We start from the raw sequence: 22,745 nt of genomic DNA, 5'->3' as shown, positions 1-22,745 counted from the left end.
CACACACACACCCTTTACCCCCCACCACCCTGAAAACTTTTCGAAGGAGTCCCTGCATTAAAAATACATCAAGGCCTACCATTTCTTGAAATGTAAATTGTGTGCAATCTGTCATGTCATAGGATATGCACCAACATTTGTATGACAAGGTAAAACTTTGGTTTGGGCATATTTCTGCACATTCATGTTTATACTTCTGCAGAAATGTTGCTTAGCTTCAACTGCTTTGCTCAAAAAGACTGCCTTACCAACTGACTAAACTCCCTCTGCTCTGTTCTAGTCATTTTGAGCAGGCAAATATTCATCCTACGTTCACTCCTATTTTTCAATTACTCTGAAACCATCAAAAATAATGGCTGATCTTTCTCGACCTATGCTTCAAAAGGGTTATATTCCTCTTTAGAAATGTCAGTCATTGCCAACTTTGCTGCTGCTGTGTTGGTTCTGTTGGATATTCAAATCAGTATGCTTTGTCTGTGACATGTACAATAGTGGAAGGGATATCCCAGGAGTTTTATACTGCTATGTTTTATTGAGTCAAAAATGTCCCACAAAACAGAACATCTCACAGCTATGTCAGCATGTGCATATGTCTTCACTTCTCACAAAGTTGAAATCTAGCTTATGTGATATGATGACTTTCATCCACTACACAGCAAAATTTAGCTCCAAATCTGCGCAAATGACTGTGATCATCCATCTATCCATCCATCCATCCATCCATCCATTTTTTGCTTCTTTTTTATTGCTTGTTGAGGGTGCAGCAGCTTGAGCAGGGAGGCACAGGCATTTCAGGACTTCATCCAAGGTGCCCCAACAAACTCAGTCCCACAAGCAGCACAGTCACATTGTGGACCAACCATTTTGCTGGTGATAAAATGGTGTCTGGGACTTGCCCCCTCTCCCATTGACTCATCTGAGGCAGTCATAGCCAAAGTGGTCCAAAACATCAAACGCCCTAGGAAGGCACCCAGGGTGCTTCCGTACCAGATGTCTGAATCACCTCAACTTGCTCCTCTTAATGTGGAGGAGCAGTGGCCCTACTCTGATTCTTTCTCAGAAAACTGAACTTCTCACTCCATTTCTCAGGGAGAGCATAACTATACAGGGGTGAATACTCATTTAGACCAACTATATCAATGATTTGATTATTTTGAAGACTACCCAAAGGTTGTGACCATAGTTGAGGGTAGGAACATCGACCGACATGCTGGTGGAGATTCTCAGTCATCCAGGACATGATGAATTCAAAAAGCGTTCAATGCAAAAACAACTGAACTTCATTTGTAACAGAAGACGTTTCGCTCCTCTTCCGGGGAGCTTTCTCAATTCAAATAGCAGTGAGTGAGAGATTCAGGTTATAAGGCTGAGTGAGATAAGACACACACATATGTAGATTGGTAATTCACACCTAAACACCTTAACAGTAGGGGCCCCCCAAAATTACAGTAGCAAAGACTTTTGGGGGGCCCCTACTGTTAAGGTGTTTAGATGTGAATTGCCAATCTACATATGTGTGTGTGTCTTATCTCACTCAGCCTTATAATCTGAATCTCTCACTCACTGCTATTTGAATTGAGAAAGCTCCTCGGATGAGGAGCGAAACGTCTTCTGTTACAAATAAAGTCCAGTTGTTTTTGTATTGAACACTTTTTGAAAACATAGACCAACAAATAAATAGAGAATTTTGCCTTAAAACTTAGCTCCCTCTTCACCACAATGGGCTGGCACAGAGTCTGTAACACTACAAAAGCTGCACCAGTCTGTCTGTTGATCTCACACTCCAGTCATCCCTTACTCATAAACAAAACTGTGAGATACTTGAATTCCTCCACATGAGGCAGCACCTCACCCCAACCTGGAGTGGGCAATTCAACCTTTTCAGACTGATGACCATGGCCTCAGATTTGAAGGTGCCGATTCTCATCCCAGCTGCTCACACTCAGCTGTGAACTGCTCCAGTGAGAGCTGGAGATCATGACACATTGATGCCAACAGGAAGTAAACGGCAGAGACAGAACCACAGGGCCACTGAACCAGACTCCTTCCTCCCCCTGGATGCACCGAGATATTCTGCCAACAAAAGTTATGACCAGAATCAATAATGAGCAGCCCTAGTGGAGTCCAACTCCCACCTTGAAGGGATCTGACTGACTGCAGGCAATGCAAAACAAACCTTCTACGACTTGTATGGGAACTGTATGGACCATAACAGAGGATACCCAATGCCATACTCACGGAGCATCCCCACAGTATACCTTGAAGAACAACGTTGAATGCCTTCTCCAAGTCCACAAAAAACATGTAGACTGGATGGGCAAACTCCCATGATCCCTCACTGGGTCTAGTGAGGGTAAAGAGCAGGTCCAGTGTTCCCCGGTCAGTATGGAACCCACATTGTTTCTCCTGAATCCAAGGTTCCCAGTAACATCCAGGGATTTGAGGAACTAAGGGTGAATCACATCCACCCCCGAAGCCCTGCCTGCCGTTGCTGAGCTTTTTAACTACTACCTCAACCACCTCAGCCCCGGTTATGGACGAACCAACCCCCAAGACCCCATTTTAGCTTCCTCCATGAAAGATGTGATGGTGGGCTTGAGAACAGCCAAGAAGTATTCCTTCCACCGCACAACAACATCATTGGTTGAGGTCAATAGCGCCCCACCTCTACTGTGCAGTGTTGATAAAGTGCAGCATTCTCAGCCTCACCTACCTGAGGGTTTGCCAGAATCTCCTTGGAGCTGATTTAGACTCTCTATCCAAGGCCCCATGGAAATCCTTCCACACCCAAGCTTTTGTCTCAGCAACAGCAAGGGATGCAGCCCCTTTGGCTTGTCGATACTCCTCAGTTGCCTCCGGAGTCCACCCAGCCAACAAGACCTGATAGGAATTATTCATATTAATGGCCTCCCTAATTCGGGGTGTGTCCACCGCCGAGTTCAAGGATGGCTGCTGCAAGAGGGGCTGACAGTTACAGCTCAAGGCAGCTGCCTCAAAAATAAATGGGTCGAACATAGTCCGCTCAAACTCAAGTATCTCCACCTCTGCTGGGATGTGGTTATAGTTCTTTTGGAGGTGTGAGTTGAAGATCTTTCTGATGGGTTCTTTGCCAGACATTCACAGCAAACACTCACTATATGTCTACTGGATCTGTTCAGCATCCACCCTGGTCATCTGATCCAATTCATCACCAGGTGGTGATCAGTTGCCAACTCTACTCCTCTTCACTCAAGTGTCCAAAACATATGGCCACAGATCAAATGACAAAACTTCAAAGTCAAGCACTGATCTGCAACTTAGAGTGTCCTGGTGCCATGTACTTTTATGGATGCCCTTATGTTCAAACATGGTGGTTGTGATGGCCAAATCATGATCAGCACTGAAGTCCAACAACGGAACACTGCACAGATTCAGATCAGAAAGGTCGTTCCTCACAATCACACTCCTCCAGGTGTCATTACAGGTGTGTAATGACAGGACCTGTCATTACACACATGGGCATTGAAGTCCCACAGCAGAATAAAGAAAGTCCCCAGCTGGAGCACCTTCTAGCACTCCTGCTAAGGAATCCAAGAAAGCTGGATACTATGAAATGTTGTATGGGGCATAGGTACAAACAATAAATAGTCAGAGTCATTCTCCTCACTTAAAGGTTAGGAAAGCTACCCTCTCAGACAGTGGTTAATTTGAGCCGGATCCTGCCGGAACAAGATTTGGGAACTCCCTCATTTTCACCTTGTGGGTTCAGGCAACTGTTCATTCGGATCTGGCAGCTCATATCTCCGCCCATAAAAGCCCATAAAAGTTTCATGACTTAAGTACATCAGTGTTTGCCCTGCCCCGTTAACAGAACCGAGAATGCCAAACTACCGAACTGAACTGCGCACCCCCCATCCATCTTTCGGTACTGGCGTAACATTAATTAGCTGCGTACAATACTAGCTAGCTAAATACTAAAAACAAACAACGCGTGGCTCAGCTGCGTTTCCCCATCTAGCTCTAAAATGCAGGTACAGACAGTGACAGCTCAACTGTCTCTCCCTACCCCCCACCAGCTCAACTCGGCTTTTATCTCTCCCCCCAATCTGCTCTGGGCTGCCGGTGTGGGCACAGCTTGGCTTCCCCGCTCTAAACTGCCGGTACAAACACGCACAGGTCTGTCTCTTGAGTTCCACAGTCCATGGACCAAGAACAGAGGTAGGTGATCAAAGACAGAGCATTAGAGAAATTAATCATTCCTGCTAGGAAGCTGAAACGTCACTAGCTTCAGGATCAGCTGATCACCTTGTTACAAGTTTTGGAAGTTATAGCTCATTTAAAGGCAATTTATATTTTGTTATATCTCAACAGATCCTAATCTTCATTTTATTCAGTTATTTTGGGAAACTGCACTTGCACTTTAGTTTTTGTGTTGGATTTTGTTGATCTATATTATGTGCAGACTTTTTCAATCTAAATAACAGAAGTATCATTTTTATTTTTATACTTTGAGATTGAATCCTTTTCTAAATAAAATAATTTCAGTAAAATTAACCCTTGGTTGTTTTTTTTTTTTAGTTTTTATATAATACTGCAACACAACATCCATTCCTCCATCCATTCATTAACTTTTACCCGCTTCTTCCATTTTGGGTCATGGGGCCCATGTCCAGCAATCACTGTGCAAGGGGTGGGGTGCACCCTGGACGGGTCGCAAGTCCATCACAGGGCCACATGGAGACAAACGAGACAAACAACCATTCACACTCTTACTCTCACTTAGGGACAATTTAGAGTTACCAATCAGCCTAATGTGCATATTTTTGGTCTGTGGGAGGAAATCGGAGTACCCGGAGAAAACCCACACATGCACAGACAGAATATGCAGACTCCGTCCAGAAAGGCCCCCGGACCAGGATTTGAAACAGGGACCTGCTCGCTGAGAGGCAGCAGCTCTACCAGTTGTGCCACCATGCTGCCCGCAAAGCAACATGTTAAGTTAATTTTGTCAAATGAATAACTATGATTTCTGTTTTTATTTTTTTTATATCACGGAAGTTATCATTATCGTCAAAATGCTCTGAAATATCACAATATTATATTTGAGCCATATCGCCCACTCCTACTAACCACTCATTGCATTTACTGGAATTTTTCACGTGGGTGGGGTGTCATCTTCACCTGCTAGCTGTGCGCCCTGCAGACAGTGCACGTTTTACACACAGGAGCACCTCCAGACAGCTCTGCGGAGTGTGCACAACTGTCAATGTGTCAGAACTCGTGCATACATTTCAAAGATAATAAATAAAAAACTTACGGGAAAAATATACGAGTGAAATGTTTAATGTTTAATTCACATTGCACATTTCAAAATTGGTCAAAATAACAGAGATCAAAATGTCAAAAAGACAGTCCAATTTATTATCTAAAATAAATGGATGGATGGATTGTCCTTAGCTGGACAACAGAGAATTGAAGCACTTGAAAGCAGTGATAATAGAGATTGGAGTAGAGCAAAGCGCAGGACTGAATTCAGCTGAGACGAGTTCGGGTCGGCCATTGAAGTTTGTGTGGGGGTGGGGGGCAAGGGGGGTTGGGACGCTTGACAGAATGGGAGCTGCTATAATTCATTGCTCTCTAAAATAGTAATTTCAATTCAACCTTTATTTATACAGGTTGTTAGTTTCATTGAGCTTCGAGGACTCATTTACGAGAGATCTGTTTTTAATCAGTTTAATCAAATGTTTACAGATGTTTAACAGCCTGTTAAAAATACACCAACATGCAGGAAATGGCATCTCTTTTATTCCAAATTTTCTGGGGAGGACCCACGGACCCCCTCCCGCCTGCTATTTGTGTTCCGGCATCACTTGGTTTACAAATTAAGCCCTGCTCTCAGAGATTCAGAGAGATTTACTTGTCATACACTCCACATGTGGTACATGAGGTGGGATGAAACTATGTACACAGGGTCCCAGTTACATCCAACACAAATGCAAATTGTAAAGAAAAACATTGGTAAGATCCCAGTCAATATATTACATTCACTAAATTAAGAATACACAAGACTAAGAATACACTAAGCACTAATAGTTCAAAAGCAATGCGCCAAAACAAAAGCAGCATGAACATGTCGAACATGTCGAACATGTCTCATCTACCGCAACACAGGCACCTGGGCAGGGAGCTATAAGTAGACACACACCAGCCTGAAGCCTTTCACCACGGGCAACTCCAGATTAAAATAAGGCCCAGCCCCTCTTAAAGAGATTGGTTCTGGAGCTCATGACTTGTGTTGAGGCGGGCCCAGCTCTATCTAGTTGGTACCTCTCAACCTCATGCACAAGCTAAGGCTCCTTCCCTGCCAGCCAGGTGATATTTCATGTCTCAAGAGCCAGCTTTGGTAAGCCAGAGTGAGAGCACTGAGGTGCCTGTCTTTGGCCACCACCCATAGCAATATGTACTCAATTTGTATGGCCCCTCCTATAGGGGGTTGGCCCAAAAGAAGGCAAAATCACTTTACTCATTTAGGCTTAGCTCAACCAGGCCCCATGGATATAAGTGTTTGTCAATGGGTCCCTCCCCCAGGCGTAGTCCCAGGACAGGGTCCTCATAACCCATGCCTGACATTAAACTTCTTGCTGTTGCTGTCCATACGTATGTTCTGATCCACTGACAGAGTTATAGTTACTTTTATGCTTGCTAAGGTCAATGCTGTGAAGGCCATCTTGCCTCCAAAAATTATTCACTTGTAGTCATACGTCCAATGATTAAGTTTAGAAAGTTTGATTAAAATCCTTTCAGCTGTTCATGAGATATTTTGCTAACAGCCAGTTATGCATTAAAAAATTGTTTACTAAAGGAGCCAATCGAGGAACCAGCCAATTTAAGGGAGAGGAAACACTGCCCATAACATTACTCAAGAAAGCAAGTAGGGAAAAGATTTACCTGAACGTTTGGTGGGGTGCGCTTTACTCTGTATGCTGAACCCATAAGAATATATTGATAAAAAGTCAGTAACAGGATAACACTAGTGAAACAAACTGGTGAAACAATGATAACATATTAAAATCTAAAATGAGCAGAGCTGCTACAAAATAAAACCTCCGCTATCCATTGAGATGGGGATTCCCTGTTTTTCCTCTTAAAATAAAACTGTTTAACATTTTTTTATGTAAAATTTAAAAGTATTGAAAATCTAATTTATTTATTTATTCATTTATTACAAATAATTGACACATACCACATATTTGTTCTATATAAAAACAGCATGTAAAGTGGTCATTGTTGGTGAAAATGTCCCCTTCTTTGTTTATTTACTCACTTGTGAGCATAACCATCCGGGGTGGTGGTGAGATTGACTTGCATGATGGTCTGGAACTCTGTGTCGTTGCAGCAGTACTTGAAGTACGTGTTGTTGTGGTGACAGCAGAACATGTAGGTCTTATTGTCAGAGAGACGCGGGCAGTGAAATCCAAAGTGGTATCGGCCTTTGTGGTCAGTGTACGGTTCACACACTCGGTAATGAGCGGAGAGGGCTGTAGTTTAGGAGAAAAGGAGACAAAAAACACACACACTTAAAACTAATATAACTTATGACCTCTAAGGAGATAAGTTGGTGTTCTCTGGAAAAGACCTTTAAGCAGCAATAATCCATATTTTATTTTGTTTTGTTTAAAAACAGCTGCACTTACATGACTAGAAAATTTAGTGCAATGGGCTACATTTGCATTTTTTGTGAAAATGCTGTGTGACTGATAAGTGTTGAATAAGCTAAAAGAGTTTAGTTTTAGCTTATTCAACAAAATTTATCACTATCACTATGACAATTTAGTCAAAGTTAAAACCAGTAGAACTGGAGATAAAATTAGAAGGAAAAAAAAAGTGGCTGAAAGCTAAAATGAGCCAAACCGTAACAAAATGCTAAAAGTAGAAAGACCAGAGACAACAGCTAAAGCAGTAAAACGATACTGTATTTAAAAACAATAGTTACAAGCTTAACAGAGCAAAAACCAGTGACTAAAACATAAAACTAGTACATTAGCTTGGAAATAAGAATAACCTAAAAGTAATTTAAGAGCTAAGTTGAGCAAGAGAGGCCAAAGTTGGATAAATTGCATTTAAACTTTAACCCAGAAAAATACTAAAAGTTAAACTAAGCCAAACAGTAACTTCAAGATAAATAAGCAAATTAGTAGCTAAAACCTAACATGATCTATATAAAACAGAAACTTTAGATTAAATTGAATATTTCAAAAAGTATAAAAGTTACAAATACCAATAGTCATAAAACTCGTCTCCTGAATGAGCTGAGGATTTGACACCTGGTTGGTTACAGAAGCTGCTGGATGATGAAATATGTAGGTGTTGTAGAACAAACTACAAGCAGGAAAACTATCATTCACACAATAATAATAATAATGTAGGACAAAAGGAGTGTATCCACAAAAAGCTACAGCAAGAAGCAAATGAGAAATTTTGCTTTGAAACAATTACCATTTCTAATTACATATTGGGTTGTGTTTTGGTTGATGCTACAAAATAGCATAAAACACAGAGCTAATTGTCTGTTTGTGGGGTTGGAGCTGAAGGGAATCCCGTTAAAAGTCATGGATTATTAAAGAAGAAAATAAATGTGAAATGAGCAAATGTTTCTCTGGCTTATTTGCATCGATATTAAACTGTGTGATCAAGTTCCTACTGCTTCTGAAGAACAAAAAAAAAAAAAAAACATCTGTGTATATTTGTTTTCCTTTAGAAGAATATGTGTTTTGTTTTGAAAAATGCAGACAAATAATCTGTTCAGTACAATTATACAAATCTTGTATAAAAGCAGCCCAAACGTTGTCTGATAGTGACCAGGAAACACTGGGTTGTTTTTTTTCAACATTTCCTAGTACTTACTAGCATCAGCGTCTGAGAGTTTTTATGTGTAATAATAGGAACAAAAACTGTTGTTCAGTGAGACAGCTGTGGATAAAATCCAGAGCCCTATAAAGAGAGAGTTGCGACACTCTTTGAACTTGCCGATACGCGTTCACGTGGTTCATGCAGCTCCCAATAGTTCCAAACAGTTCATCGCTGTCAGTCAGTTTGAGCGGTTGCTGGCGCAACATAACACATAAATAGACTTTTCTTACTTTACCTGGCGTCTTTCAGTAATTACTGAGCAGTAACAAACTGATGACTTAACTGATTACTGATTATTTCAGACTATGCATTTTATCAAAGCGTTTTTAGAAGCGGCTGATACATTTATCATTTAATTTTAGAAGGAAACGAGACTGCAAACACATATTTGTTAGAAAAAAAATGTATATGCAATACAATGATCAATATAGCCATATCAGTGTTTTATAACGTTACACACGATAAAAAAAAAGATCAGAGTAACACCTGTTATAAAGCTGTTTCTGATGTTCTCTGCATGAGAATGTTCCACCTTGTCCTCCATGCCAGTAGTTCAGATCTGCTCCAGCTTACCTTAGATCATCTGGATGAATTCTTGATTTCTATAGAAGATATTAATTCAACCTTTATTTAAACAGGTTCGTCACATTGAGCCACGAGGACTCATTTACAAGAGAGACCTGAATATAATTGTTGTATTTGTCGATTTTTTATGGCAACCAAGTACCTGGATAACTGAGTTGATTGTAGCCTGACAACTATTGTAAAACTGTAATTCATTGATTAAAATGTTAATTTAAATGAAACTGTTTCTAGTTAAAATCATAACAGATGACAAAATAAGTGTTAATTGTGCAAAAATAAATTTCCAAAACAATTTATTATAAAAGATGTAAAATGTAAAACAAGCTTTAATAAAGTACTTTTACTGCCATTTATACTGTTTATTAATAACATCATCTCAAGTCAGCAGGAGCACCATCATCATCATCACAACACAAACTGAGAGCTGTAAATTTAATCTGCACAAACATTTTCAATCAGGGCTCAAGATGTTTAACTGTCAAAGAAATGTGCAAGAAAATAAACTAATGTCACTCTACAGGCACATTTAGAGAGAGGACAGTTCACAGAGACACAGTGAGGACGTGTGAGACAGAAGGAGGTTCAACCATTTGTTCATGGACCAGAACCAAACGAGAGGAACAGCAGAACTTCCACTGCATGTTGATCCATTGACCAGTGATCTGACCAGTGATCACACATGTTGTTCTAAATTAAACTTTAGTACAAACAGTGTTAAATAAGACATGTCATATTTTTTATTGAACAATAATCTTCATTCTAACAGTGACGTTGTAATTTCAGAGACTGAGGGAGGAAGAAACAGAAATGAGGCGAGTGAGATGAGGGAAAGATGAAAATGTGTCCTCAGAGGACGGGGACATGTCAGGATCTGATGATCCAGGATCAACAGGACTAGGAGGATGAATCAACAGGACCAGGAGGATGAATCAACAGGACCAGGAGGATGGATCAACAGGCAGCCAGAGAACAGAGATGAACAACCTGAGGAACAATTAGAACACAAAAAAATACATAAGAAGGACAGAAGAAACTCAGACAAGAAAATTAATGCAGTCCTGCGAAGAAAAATGTTAACAATGGAAAATAAATTCTGACATATTTTTACAAAAAATCAGATGAAGGCAACTGGCATGAAGAATAACTTCCAGCTCCATCTCAATGAACCTGTGATAGTTTAACAAGTTTTTTTGTTACTGTTCTACAGTTTATTGATGCTGATATATTCTTGGTAATAATTCTTATGTCTTTTTCTGTCTTGAAAGAGAGTCTCATCTCAACTTGACCCATGATTACCATACGCTAAACTAGTAATATAAAACAACTGTAAATCAACAGTCCTGCAGTAAATACCAACTTTGTGAAGGTTATGGTGTTAAAGTAATTTTATTCAAACATCTTGATTAAGCTGTTATTGATTTGGGAAGACAGAAAATGAGATCTTGTACCTTTGTGATATTTTGAATGCAACATTCAGTTCATGAAGTCATTCTCCTGTGGTTTACCTGGAAAACATGAAAAAAATTGACTCATGTCCACAATCACATTTTTCTTTAATGATAATGTCACAATTTATGCTGCAGTCTTTGACAAATGATCTATAACTTGAACTAAATCACGTCAATCTTGTTGTTATGTTGTCATCATTCTTTGTTGAAATCAGGTCTCTCTTGTAAATGAGTCCACGAGGCTCAATGGGATTTACCGTCGAAATAAAGGTGAATGAATCTCTCGGAATAAAAGGCCAAATATTTTCTAGTTGAGTTCAGTAACTGGAATTACCATAAATTAAAAAAAAGACCACCTTTCAAAATTTAAGCAGTAATGGATATTTTAAAACGCTGAATTAGACAAAAATAGACCCGTTTAAACCGTCATGTTGCAGAGCAGCTGCAGTTAAAACACAACTAGCAATTGAACATGTTTCATTAACTAAAACTGGCGACATGAAGTATTAATGTTGATAAATTGTGGTACAGAACAGTCAGATAACGCTTCAAAATGGCAAAGAAAGTGTTGTATTTTATTCAACTTACCGGAGAATACACGGAGAATGAACTACGTTCAATGCTGGAACCGCTGCTGTTTGGAACTATTTGCCTCTGCATGACCCACATGACTTGCGCATTCCATTCTTTCTATGGGAGTCTATGGGAGTGTCGCAACTCTCTCTTTATAGGGCTCTGATAAAATCCTCACACAAAACCAATCATCATGTTGATGTGTTCATGCGTGCACATCCGCTCACACAGACTCATGTTCATGTTTGTGCTGATGTTTAATGTTTTATGTTATGAGTGCTTATAGTGTATATTTAGCTGATGTTTTTCTTAGTTCATATCTTAGATGTTATTACTGTTTTTCTTATACATTTTATTGTTGGATGTGACTGGGACCCTGTGTACATAATTTCGCTCCACCACATGTACCACATGAGGTGCGAATGACAATAAAGAATCTCTGACTCTCTGATCTTAATAAACTCAAACATTCTTTTCTTCTAACCCTAACCAGATGGATAAAAACAATGAACTGCTGTTTTCCTTTGTTTTAAGACTAATTATTTACTTGTTTTTGTTTGATGTTATTCATCCAGGTTTTGAACAGAACAAATAAAAAGAGTAGAAGTGACAAAAAACAAGTAAATACATTTTTTTGCTTGCTTTTGACAAGAACAGATGCTTTTCCCTCCTGCTCCTGCCTCCCTCCTGCTTTGCTCTTTGTCTTGTGATTCCTATCAAAGCCTCTCACTACATATCCTCCAAATTGTAAATTATGGATCTGGTCAGCTGGTCTCTCAACGCCTGGGCCGGATTTTAGCAGGGGCTTACCGGGGCTGCAGCCCGGGGCCCCGGCATTTCGGGGGCCCCGAAGGATGTTTTATGTTTTTGTGAATTGATAGTGTCAGAATTTAATCAATGACTATGATGATTTTGACAGCACCAATGAAAAATGTTCCAATTTGTTCTGTCAAACGTCCATCTTTAATGCTTGCTTGTTATTGGTCCACTTTTGACGCATCTTACGCATTGCGGAGGAGCGTCAGGGAATATTATTTTATTTATTAATTTATTTTATTACACCGCCACTCCACTTTGTGTTTCTTTTCATTATCTGAAAAAACAGCTGCACCTCTCGAGGCCGGCGGCCTCAGTCACCTCCGTCTCTCCATGTTTGCTTGTTTGTTTATGTTTCTCTTGGACGGGCTGTACTGAAATGTAATTTTGTTGTGCTTCGGTGCAATGACAGTAAAGCTGATTCTGATTCTGAAATAAAATGAACATAAAATCTAAACTTAATTAAAAATAAAAAAAAAACATTCCTGCTGTCAAAAATGCAGCCACAAAGTTTACAGCAGACAGTTTAAGTTTATAGTTTTATAATAAAGTTTGCTGGACTCTGTTAACTGTCATTAAATAATGTAATTTAATTTTGTTAACAAGCGCTAAAATGTTCAGCAGAGTGTGTGTGCATCTATCGATTAGCAAAGTATCTAATCAAACACTGGACATATTTTAATGAAGCTTCCATGAAATTAATGCTCAGCTGGTCTGAATTACTCTCAGCAATTACCACATCAATTACAGCTCAATGTTTAAGCTTCACTGATTTGTAGCCATTTTTGTATTGACTGATGTTGATTAGCCAAATGGTGGCCAATTTAAATTAGGCTGACACCTATTGCTATTCAGCTGTTGTCATGACTGTCATGACAAGGAAACACACAAGACAAAACTGATTCTTCTCCCAAACAGCTTACTCCAAAGTGGAACAAACAAACTGGATTATCGAGCATGGACATTTTTGGTTTTGAACCAGTAATGACAACAGCTGAATAGCAATAGGTGTCAACCTAATTTAAGTTGGTCACCATTTGGCTAATCAACATCAGTCAATACAAAAATGGCTACAAATCAGTGAAGCTTAAACATTGAGCTGTAATTGATGTGGTAGTTGCTGAGAGTAATTCAGAACGTGTACTTTGAGCATGGCATCATGCAACATTGCATGAGCATTACATAAATATACTTTAGTGTTTAAAAATTGACCAACATATCTGTAATTCCATAATTTCTTAACTAAAGATGATCATAGTGTAGTGAACTAGGCCTCCGACCTCAACCTGTCTCTGAAGACCTTCATGGGACAGGAACTGTTATTTCATTGATTTGAATCCAGAAATACAAATTAGCTCATCCAGAGACTGTCTAATTGTATCCTGAATTAATCAATTGAAAGAACACTCTTCTTTTTTTCATTATCATTACTATTTTAGAATATCTTGATAATCAAAGTGTGCTTAGTTCATACCATTTCTAAATGTTGAAGTGAACCACTCATTTTAAATCAACTGTGAAACAGTATTAATGATTTTTAAACCTCATTAGACTTAGAAATCATTTTAAATGTATATTTACAAAGTAATTATGCATTTTGATCTTCTGTCTGAATGAGAAGTAGTGATGTCGGTCGAAAGTCAGAGACAGTCAGAAAACGAGTTATTAGAATGAAGTGTCTTGTTTTTAAACCTAGCAGATGGTAAATAACTTCAACTGGCATCTGCGTTTGTCTCACTTCGCCATAACATTTCTCTGTCTGTACTAATTGTTCCTAAACATTCCTGTAGCCTCTCTTGACTTTTAATAACCCTCTGACATCACTGAAACACCCCCCTGTTGGTTGTTTCAACCAATCAGGAAGTACCAAGTGACCGGAAGTGAGGACTCTTTAAAAGTCAACACTTCCTGGAACTGGTCAGTCTTTGACCGGAGTCTTCCTAGAGTCTTTCATGGAGTCTTCTCGAGTCTTCTGAGTCTTCAGTCTTCTTCAGTCTTTGACTGAAGTCTTCCTGAGAGTTCCTAAGGAACTTTCAGATTTAATCAATAGCTGATGGATTTGACCGTGAGACGAGGGTCAGTCCATCCCAGCCGGAGTTACAGCGCCTTGCTGTGAACTCACCCGGGCGTAACGCCCTACAACTTCTAAGGAAGCTTATGCCCCTTTTCCACTGTCACAGTGCGGATCAGATCAGTTCGGGTTGGTTCAGATCGGTTCGGGTCTGTTGCGTTTCCATGTACATTTCTGGACCGGTTCTGTAGGCGGGGACTAGAATCCAACTCGTCTTACCACCTGGTGGCGGTAGTGCTCCCTTAAGCTACTTACTAGCCACCACTAAACGTATTAGAAGAAGAACACCCTGAAGGTTTTGTCACACAATGTTGTGGAAAAGATGTCATGCTCTGATGGAGTACCTCATGAGCTGTAACTTTTAAACCTGATTCATAATCCTACCTTACTGCCTTCCTGCTGCTTTAAACCCATGTGTTTTTCATTTTAGTATAGATTTTTACAGTAAAGATGTATTAAAAATATCTTCACTTTTATTATTTGCAGATATGCACAAGGTTCATGTTAAAATTGCAAAACATCACACTGTGCTGTAATCTTTGAAACTGCTTTTACAATAAGCTACAGACTTGAAAACAATTAGGTTAAATTTTGTCCTTGAATTTTAAAGATTTGTCTTTCATTAAATTGAAACATAAATGTATTACTTATTAATCTAAAAAAGTTAAGTCTGGTCCTCTGGACATTCAAAAAACAAAACAAACTAAAAACATTTAGTTTATTTATTATAAACTGTATTGTTTGTTTTGTGAATGTCCAGAGGACCAGACTTAACTTTTTAGATTTTTCTACCTGGATTATTGAGCAGCATCAGGATATTACTTAATAAATAGTCAGTTGGTCTGTGAACACCATGGGGTCCTAGAAGAGTTGAAGAGGAGGCTGTTGATGTCTGTGCCTCCCTGGTGAAGATGCTGCTCCCACAACCCTGAAGCAGAAGATGATGGATGGATGGATGGATGGATGGATGGATAAATGGACGGATGGCGAAGGAGGAGACCATCAAACACAGCAGGAGTGGTCAGTTCAGGTGAACTCCTGCCTGTTTGCTTCAGATCAGCTGTTCAAATCTCTGCAGGTTCAAATAAAAGGTGCACCAGGACTTTCAGCTGAATCTCTCGGGCCACAGTTGTACGGACGATAACTGATAAACCATAACTGATAACAGATAACTGTCTTTTCTGAATTTTTGACTGTTTTTGTCTCACTTCATCCTAGAACCAAAAAAATTATAACATAATAACAGTTGAGCAGATTCTAGTAATCTTTTCTTAGGATCCATTAAAGATCAAATGCAATTGGAAATTCTTCTCAACTTCCAGTATGAATTTAAACAAACACTATCTGAACTTAACATTGTAAAATTTGTTTAGGAAATTTAATGTTCACCACTTAAGAAAAAAAATGTTTAATAGGAAAAGTAAGAAGTGAAAAATGTAGAAAAATAAAAACTACTGCCTCCAACTAATGATTGTGTATCTGTGTGTCCCTTGTCTCATGGGCTTCATCCAGAAGAAGACACAAGTGTTGTTCCTGCTGTGTCCGGTTCAGTTCTTCATGTTCATTCAGTGATGAAATAAGACTTTTCTTTACTGGACTCTTTTCTTTTTCTCTTCACTAGAAAGAAGAAAAAGTGGTTAATTCAAGCTAGATACTGTTTTTGAATAAATGCATAAAACAAAGAAAGGTGCTGCTAACAGCTATAATAGATATATTAATAATAATAAACTGATCAAATAAGAAAATGAAAAATAAATTGATTTAAAAATAATGAAAATGATAATAATGGATATATGAATCAGAAAGTATTATACAGATGCAGATATTCTTTGTCATTCGCACCACATGTGGTACATGTGGTGGATCAAAATTATGTTCACAGGCTCCCAGTTACATCCAACAATAAAATATAAAAGAAAAACAGTAATAAGATCCAAGATATGAACTAAGAAAAACATCAACTAAAAATATGATAAGCTCTAATAGCAGAAAAACATTAAACACAATACGCGAACAGCAGCACGGACATGAGTCTGTGTGAACAGATGAGCATGCATGAACACAGCAACATGAAACAGATCAGCAGCAACATGAAACTGATCAGCAGCAACGTGATGTGATTCTTCACAGTGTTATATATTCATAAGGCTGCACAAACTCTAGTTCATGTTGCTGTTTGACGTATTGTTTTGATTGTTTACTGCTATTAGTGCTTAATGTTTTATTAGCAGATGTTTTTTAGTTGATATTTTTCTTAATTCATATCTTAGATCTTATTACTGTTTTTCTTTTACATTTTGTTGTCTGTAACTGGGACCCTGTGTACAAAGTACATAATTTCATCCCAATTCAGTATTTATTCAACATTTTATTATTTTTTTTACTTTAAAAATAAAATAAATCAAGTCCTTATCGGCACAAATAAAGTGATGTGGAACATGACGCATCTGTTCTTACCGAGCACAGAAGCTGCAGCGTTGTGCTGCTCTGTCAGGTGCAGCTGGGCTGCGAGCCTGTGATGGAGACCTGTCAGGTGTAGACTCCTCTGATGGAGCTCTGTCAGGTGCAGACTCCTCTGATGGAGCAGGAGCAGAAGCCGGGAGGCTTGGAGGGTTTAATGTGGAGTTTAGAGATGAACCGTCACGCGCTGAAATACGTTCTGGATAAAATACAGTGAGAAACGGGACCGGAGGACAGTTAGCGTTTATGCAAATTAGCTTAGCATCGTAGCACCGACGTTGTCCTATTATGGCGTCAGCCTCTTTTGTTAGTTAAAAATATGTTCAGAACCAATGGGATGAGTAATTTAATATGTTTAAAGTTAGAAAACACTCACCATCTTCTATAAATGGTTCAAGTAGAGCAGTAGTCGTGTCCAAACCACCCTCCAATCCTCCATCTAGCTCGCTTTGACTTTTTTTGTCGGCCACCAAGCACAACAACACCTGCACTTCTGCATTTGACCACAGCTTTGATATTATTGTTTTTATTTAGCTTCAAAATACTAAAAGATACGCTCCTCGTGTTATCGCTAATGGAAAGCGGTAGAGAAAAAATGGTGGATCGGGTTGTTTGGAAAGACTCCACAGACTCCTCCCCCCGACCAATCAGTGACCGACAGTGTTTCTGACGTCATGGCGCGGCTCGCTCGGAACCCTTGAGAAGCCGGGCCAGAATTTAGCGAGGCGAGCCGGTCACAGGAACAGTGGAAAGACCTCAAACGCGCGTCAAGCCGGAAATATCCGACCCGCGCTGTGACAGTGGAAAAAGGGCATTATTCTGTTGTATGGAGTAAATCGTCACGACTTCTGACAATGACCAGCCGCTTTAACCGGAGACTCTGGAAAGGTAGCGTTGAAATGGACCCTGTACCGGAGCTGATTCATCTTTTGCAAAGGTAACGAGTCGTCACGCACCGAGTGTACCGGGGGTTTGAGCTGGTGTTGGAAGAAGCGTGCTAATTCTGGTCAACAACATACATCTTCCTCCATCCATCTACTTTTAAACTTCTCCATTCCTTCCTTTAAAATTTTCTATTTTGCCAGTAATCTAGATGCCTTCAGAAATGTTCTGTTGTCTTGTTAGTAAAGCGTGCCAAGTTTTTATTAATCAGAACCAGATCAGCAAATCAATGTCTACATGTTTTGATGTTAAATTTTGATTCTGTTAAATAAATGACCGCATTTATTCTGATGGGTCAAAAAAATGGCGTCTCATGTCACTGATTAAACAATCCTCACAGTTATCTCGTCACATGGCATTAATTTAACTCGAAAAAGAAAGAATCCGTTGTATTTAAATAATTAATATTCTTTGTGCTTGAACTAGCTTTAAGAATAATTAATTAGTAGTGAAGCTGACCCCCACATTCACTACAATAGTTTCAACCGTTTACATGAGTTTGGTGCAATATGCTTTCTTTTAAGTAATAGTGCTTTTGGAGAATTTTGTTTTTTGTGCTTCCTTAATGTCAGTTAAAGTATAAACGTATGAAGTGCTGTTGTGTCAGTATAGCTGTAAGTTTTGAAACTTGATTAGGCCTAAAAATACTACTTTGTTGTTATTAAAAGTGTGGTTTACTGTAAAGATGACTTTCTCAAACATCTTTCAGTAATCTCAAACAGACTAATTGTAATTTAAAGGCAAAGCACTGGCAATAATGAGGAAAGCGTGGTCAGCTATTTTGACTTAATTATACACAGTTTAAATACTAAACTTGTTCAAATGAAGCCAATCTGTTGAAGACATCTTAAAGACAACTTCTATTAAAGTTACGCTGGACTTTTTGACTGAATGAACTGACAAGCGAGGAGGTATCAGCTTCTGAAAGGCACCATAAATTTATCATATCAAGATGCTTTTGAGACAGCTTTGGTTTGCCAGGGTCAGAGCGCCAAGGTCCTTCGGCCACTGCCCATGGCATCATGCACCCGACTTTTATGGCCCTTCCTGCAGGTGGTGGGTCCACAGGAAGGCAAACCCATGCTGCTCCTTTGTGCTCGCCAATGACCCTTCCCCCAGGACTGGCTCCATGGTGGGGCCTCGGTAGGGCATTAACAGAGTACTCTAGTAATCTACACATCGATTGCTAGGACTTCTATAGAGGTTAAAAATTTAACATTGAGTATCCGTAGTGACGTCATATTATGTAACCACCGTATGACCGTAGGGGGCGGTGTTGCACTGTTGCAGGTCACAGAGTATGGTGTAACACCGGGTCCAATCCACCGAACCAGAACAAGTTTCGGTTTAAGTTTCGTTTTTGACGTGCTTCACGTTTCTTCACGTTTGCAGTTTAATAATAATAACTAATAGTTTAGTTTTTCCTGTGACTTATTTGCAGTATGATAAAATGGTAGGAGCATAATATATGCTCCCAATGTTTTGTTGGTCTTATTTTTGTAAATAATTAACTTTTTTTTTGCGGTTTTATTTATTTATTTATTTTTGTATCTTGAGATCTATGACGTCATCAAATACTCGAGTTCTACTCGGGTTTTATTATGTTAATGTCGAGTTTAAAAATTATATACTGGTTCAACCCCTAGGCCTCGGTAACCCACGTCCGGGCAAGGAACACTGAGCTCCTTGTTATTTCCTGTCCATATAAGTCTTCTGAATCGCTCCTTGTCTGGCCTGTCAACTCCACATCGAGAGGAGCCAATTGAGGTGGTTGGGGCATCTGGTAAGGATGCTCCCTGGGCGCCTCCCTAGGGAGGTGCTTCGGGCATGTCCAACTGGGAGGAGACGCCGGGGAAGACCTAAGACACACTGGAGAGACTATGTCTCTCAGTTGGACTGGGAACACCTTGGAGTCCTCCCAGAAGAGCTGGAAGAGGTGGCTGTGGAAGGAGATGTCTGGACCTCCCTGCTCAAGCTGCTGCCCCCACGACCCGACTTTGGCATAAGTGGAAGATAATGGATGGACTGAAGCTGCTTCTGAATTAACTGAAAACACTCCCACCTGTTTCATGTCATTAACACCTATTTAAACATTTAGGATACAATTACCAGTTTTGCTGCTGAATACCAGTTTTTTTTTTTTTTTTACAACCCATGGTAAATGAACTGTACTTATATAGTGCCTTTCTATCTTATTGAGATACTCAAAGCGCTTTACACTACAATCTGTGTCTTGATTTACCCATACACACAGCACTCTACTAGATTAGCTTTGTAGAGATCTAGTAGAATGCTGTATGAATGGGTAAATGAGGCACAGATTGTAGTGTAAAGCACTTTGAGTATCTTGAAATAAGATAGAAAGGCGCTAAATAAGTACAGTCCATTTAATAGATCTCTACAAGCTAATTGAACAAACCATTCTAAAGAGACTAATCAGAGCTCTATCACATTCATTCACTGATGGGACACACATCAGAGGCAACGAGGGGTTCAGTGTCTTGCCCAGGGACACTTCGGCATGTGACTGCTGGTGGGTTCGAACCCCCAACTCTTCCGTTGGAGGACGACTGCTCTAATCACTCAGCCACAGCCGCCCATCTGAAAACCATTTTAGTTTTTTCTAAGTGGAGCAAACATCTGGATATTGTCAAGAACTCACATAACCTTATTTATTAGGTGCTGCTGTCACATCTGCAGTTTGTTGCTTCAGTTGTGAGGCATGAAACATAAGTGATCTGTTTCACTCAGCATTCCTCTACAGAAAAACTTTTCTTTTTTTTCTTGGACCTTTCCAAGAAATGTTTTTTGCATTCCACAAATGTAATACAATTTTTAAACATGTAAAAATGGCATTTAGCAATTTTACTCATTTATTTACCTTGTAGTTCAATTCAATTTATTTCTATAGCGCCAAGTCAGAACAGAAGTCATCTCAGTGCACTGAACAGAAACATTCACGTACATAAGAAGTAAGTTAATAACATTATTTATCTGAGGAACAGGTTAAGACTTGCAAGTTTATACAAAACAGGGAAAATTAAAATGAACAAGCTGAAGTTTGTCTTAAAATGATGACTCTCAGCTACTACCCTGCTAAATGTAAGCTCAATATGTGCAAAATTACCGAAGTGACATCAATTTTAGCATTTTGTAAAGTAGATCAGTGATGACAGCCATTTTGAATCAGGGTGACTTCAAAAGTTATTGACTTTTAGATGTACATCTAATGATTACTTTTTGAGAATCTCATTACAATTCAATCAGTGGTTCATAAAATATTTTGCTGACAGACAGACAGGATTGACTGGAACAGTTGCTGCCAAAGATTTAAACAAAAATCTCACACAACCTGTTACAGCTCAGAAAATATGTTGGGTATGGCTTTAAGCTACCATCGTGCCTTTCAGCCATGGGCTGTAATAACATATATTTTTTAATATTCTAAAAAAAAAAAATGTTATGTTGGATTGTATCAATAAATAATAAATTTCTGTAAACTTTAAAATTATTTTTGATTGATTCTTCACTTCTTTTTTGGAGGAATTAGATAAAACTAACTTGTACAGTACACCTTGTACTCAAATCAAGTTAAAAAAACTGTAGACAGACATACATGACTTGTTTTTTTTACTATCAAATATAATTAACACACTGTGTTACTGTCCAGATTTCGGTCATACAATGTTTTTCAGCTTTTATTTCAAACAAGATCGTTGTTTCATTTGCACTTATCTAAAAATGGATACTAAATACTCATTAACACAATTTTAGCATTAAAGGCAATCATTTTCATTACTTGTCCTAATTTTTAGCTCTAACACTGTGCCCTTCTCCTGCCCTACTTTCCAAACTGTGATGTTGTAGCTTTTGTTTGAAACGTGTAATTTTTTTTACCTCAGAATTAGTTGTCATGTTGGCTTGTACTGCCTGCACTCCTTCCCCCCCCCCCCCCTCCCCCATTTTAAGCCGTGTGGCCTCGTTTTGCAGACTTATTCAGAGTTTCTCTTGGAGAAAAGGTTTTAGATGTGAATATTTGTTTCTTATTGTTACCACTCGCAGTAGTTTAATTTAGTAGGCAATATCAATCCATAAAAAGTGTTTTGTTTTTGCCTGTATTATGCTCCTAATGGCTCATTTTGAAAAGGAGCAGAGATCCATTTTGAAGGAGGGGCCCCTTCAAACCCTCATGTGAATAGCAGCTGACGCCTCTAATGAGACAAGTGTGAACTTTTCAGGGCCAGCCAGGAGGACTCGTTGATGGGCACACTCTAACTGTCTCATACCTGCAGTGGACAGCAGGAGAAAGATGACCGTCAGGACATTAAAGGACTGCCGGCTGGTGATAGTCATCTTCTTGTCCTCATGTGGGAAGGAGGGAGGGAGCTGCAGGGGTGAGGGAAGGTGTAGAAGGGGAGGGGGAGGGATGGTTCGGTTTTAGCTGGATGTGGGCATCCTCTGCCTGCTGACAACTCCTCTCACATGACTGCTGCTGCTGGGAGACAGCTCTCCTGATGGGAACAAGACAAGAAGGGAGAGAAAAAGATTAAGATGTTTGATTTGGGCTTCTGGATATTCCACCTAACTGTGTGGACAGCTTGTCTGGCTGTGAGCAACAGTGAGGCCTTCCTAAATGTGTCCCAAGGTTTGCGTAACAGAAAAACTGGACATTTTGTTTAATTGAAATGGGCACTTTGACAATGGTTAGTTGTTTATCACAAACTATAGATCCCAGTAACCTAAACTGAGCAGCTACGGTAACAAAAAGCACTGACAGGTGAGTAGATTACTGGGTAATTACAATAGATCCTGTGTTTTCTGACATTCATGTGGATGTCATTTTGACACATACCACCTACGCAAACATTGTTTCAGAACACCATGACTTCCTGATGGCAGCTGCTTCCCCTGCAGGACACCAGGCCCAGAGAACACTCATTAACTAACACAGGTCCAGTCCA

The 22,745-nt window shown here is 39.4% G+C and overlaps 1 protein-coding gene across 1 annotated transcript in view; it reads right to left on the bottom strand.

Moving 5' to 3' along the window:
* Window positions 1-22,234, bottom strand: part of shisal1b (shisa like 1b) — an 88,813-nt gene extending 66,579 nt beyond the window's left edge. Inside the window, exons 1-2 of the mRNA XM_037683645.1 lie at window positions 22,071-22,234; window positions 7,304-7,517 (exon numbers count right to left, since the gene is read on the bottom strand). Of these exons, the coding sequence (XP_037539573.1) occupies window positions 7,304-7,517; window positions 22,071-22,137 (281 nt within the window). The 5' untranslated portion in view covers window positions 22,138-22,234. The remainder of the gene's footprint in view (window positions 1-7,303; window positions 7,518-22,070) is intronic.
* Between the last annotated feature and the right edge of the window lie 511 nt (window positions 22,235-22,745).

Source organism: Nematolebias whitei, chromosome 10, assembly GCF_014905685.2.
Source record: "Nematolebias whitei isolate Nwh7 chromosome 10, NemWhi1, whole genome shotgun sequence".
Classification (NCBI taxonomy): domain Eukaryota; kingdom Metazoa; phylum Chordata; class Actinopteri; order Cyprinodontiformes; family Rivulidae; genus Nematolebias; species Nematolebias whitei.
The sequence above is the reverse complement of the archived record's forward strand: the minus strand, read 5'-3'. Positions and strand labels throughout refer to the sequence as shown.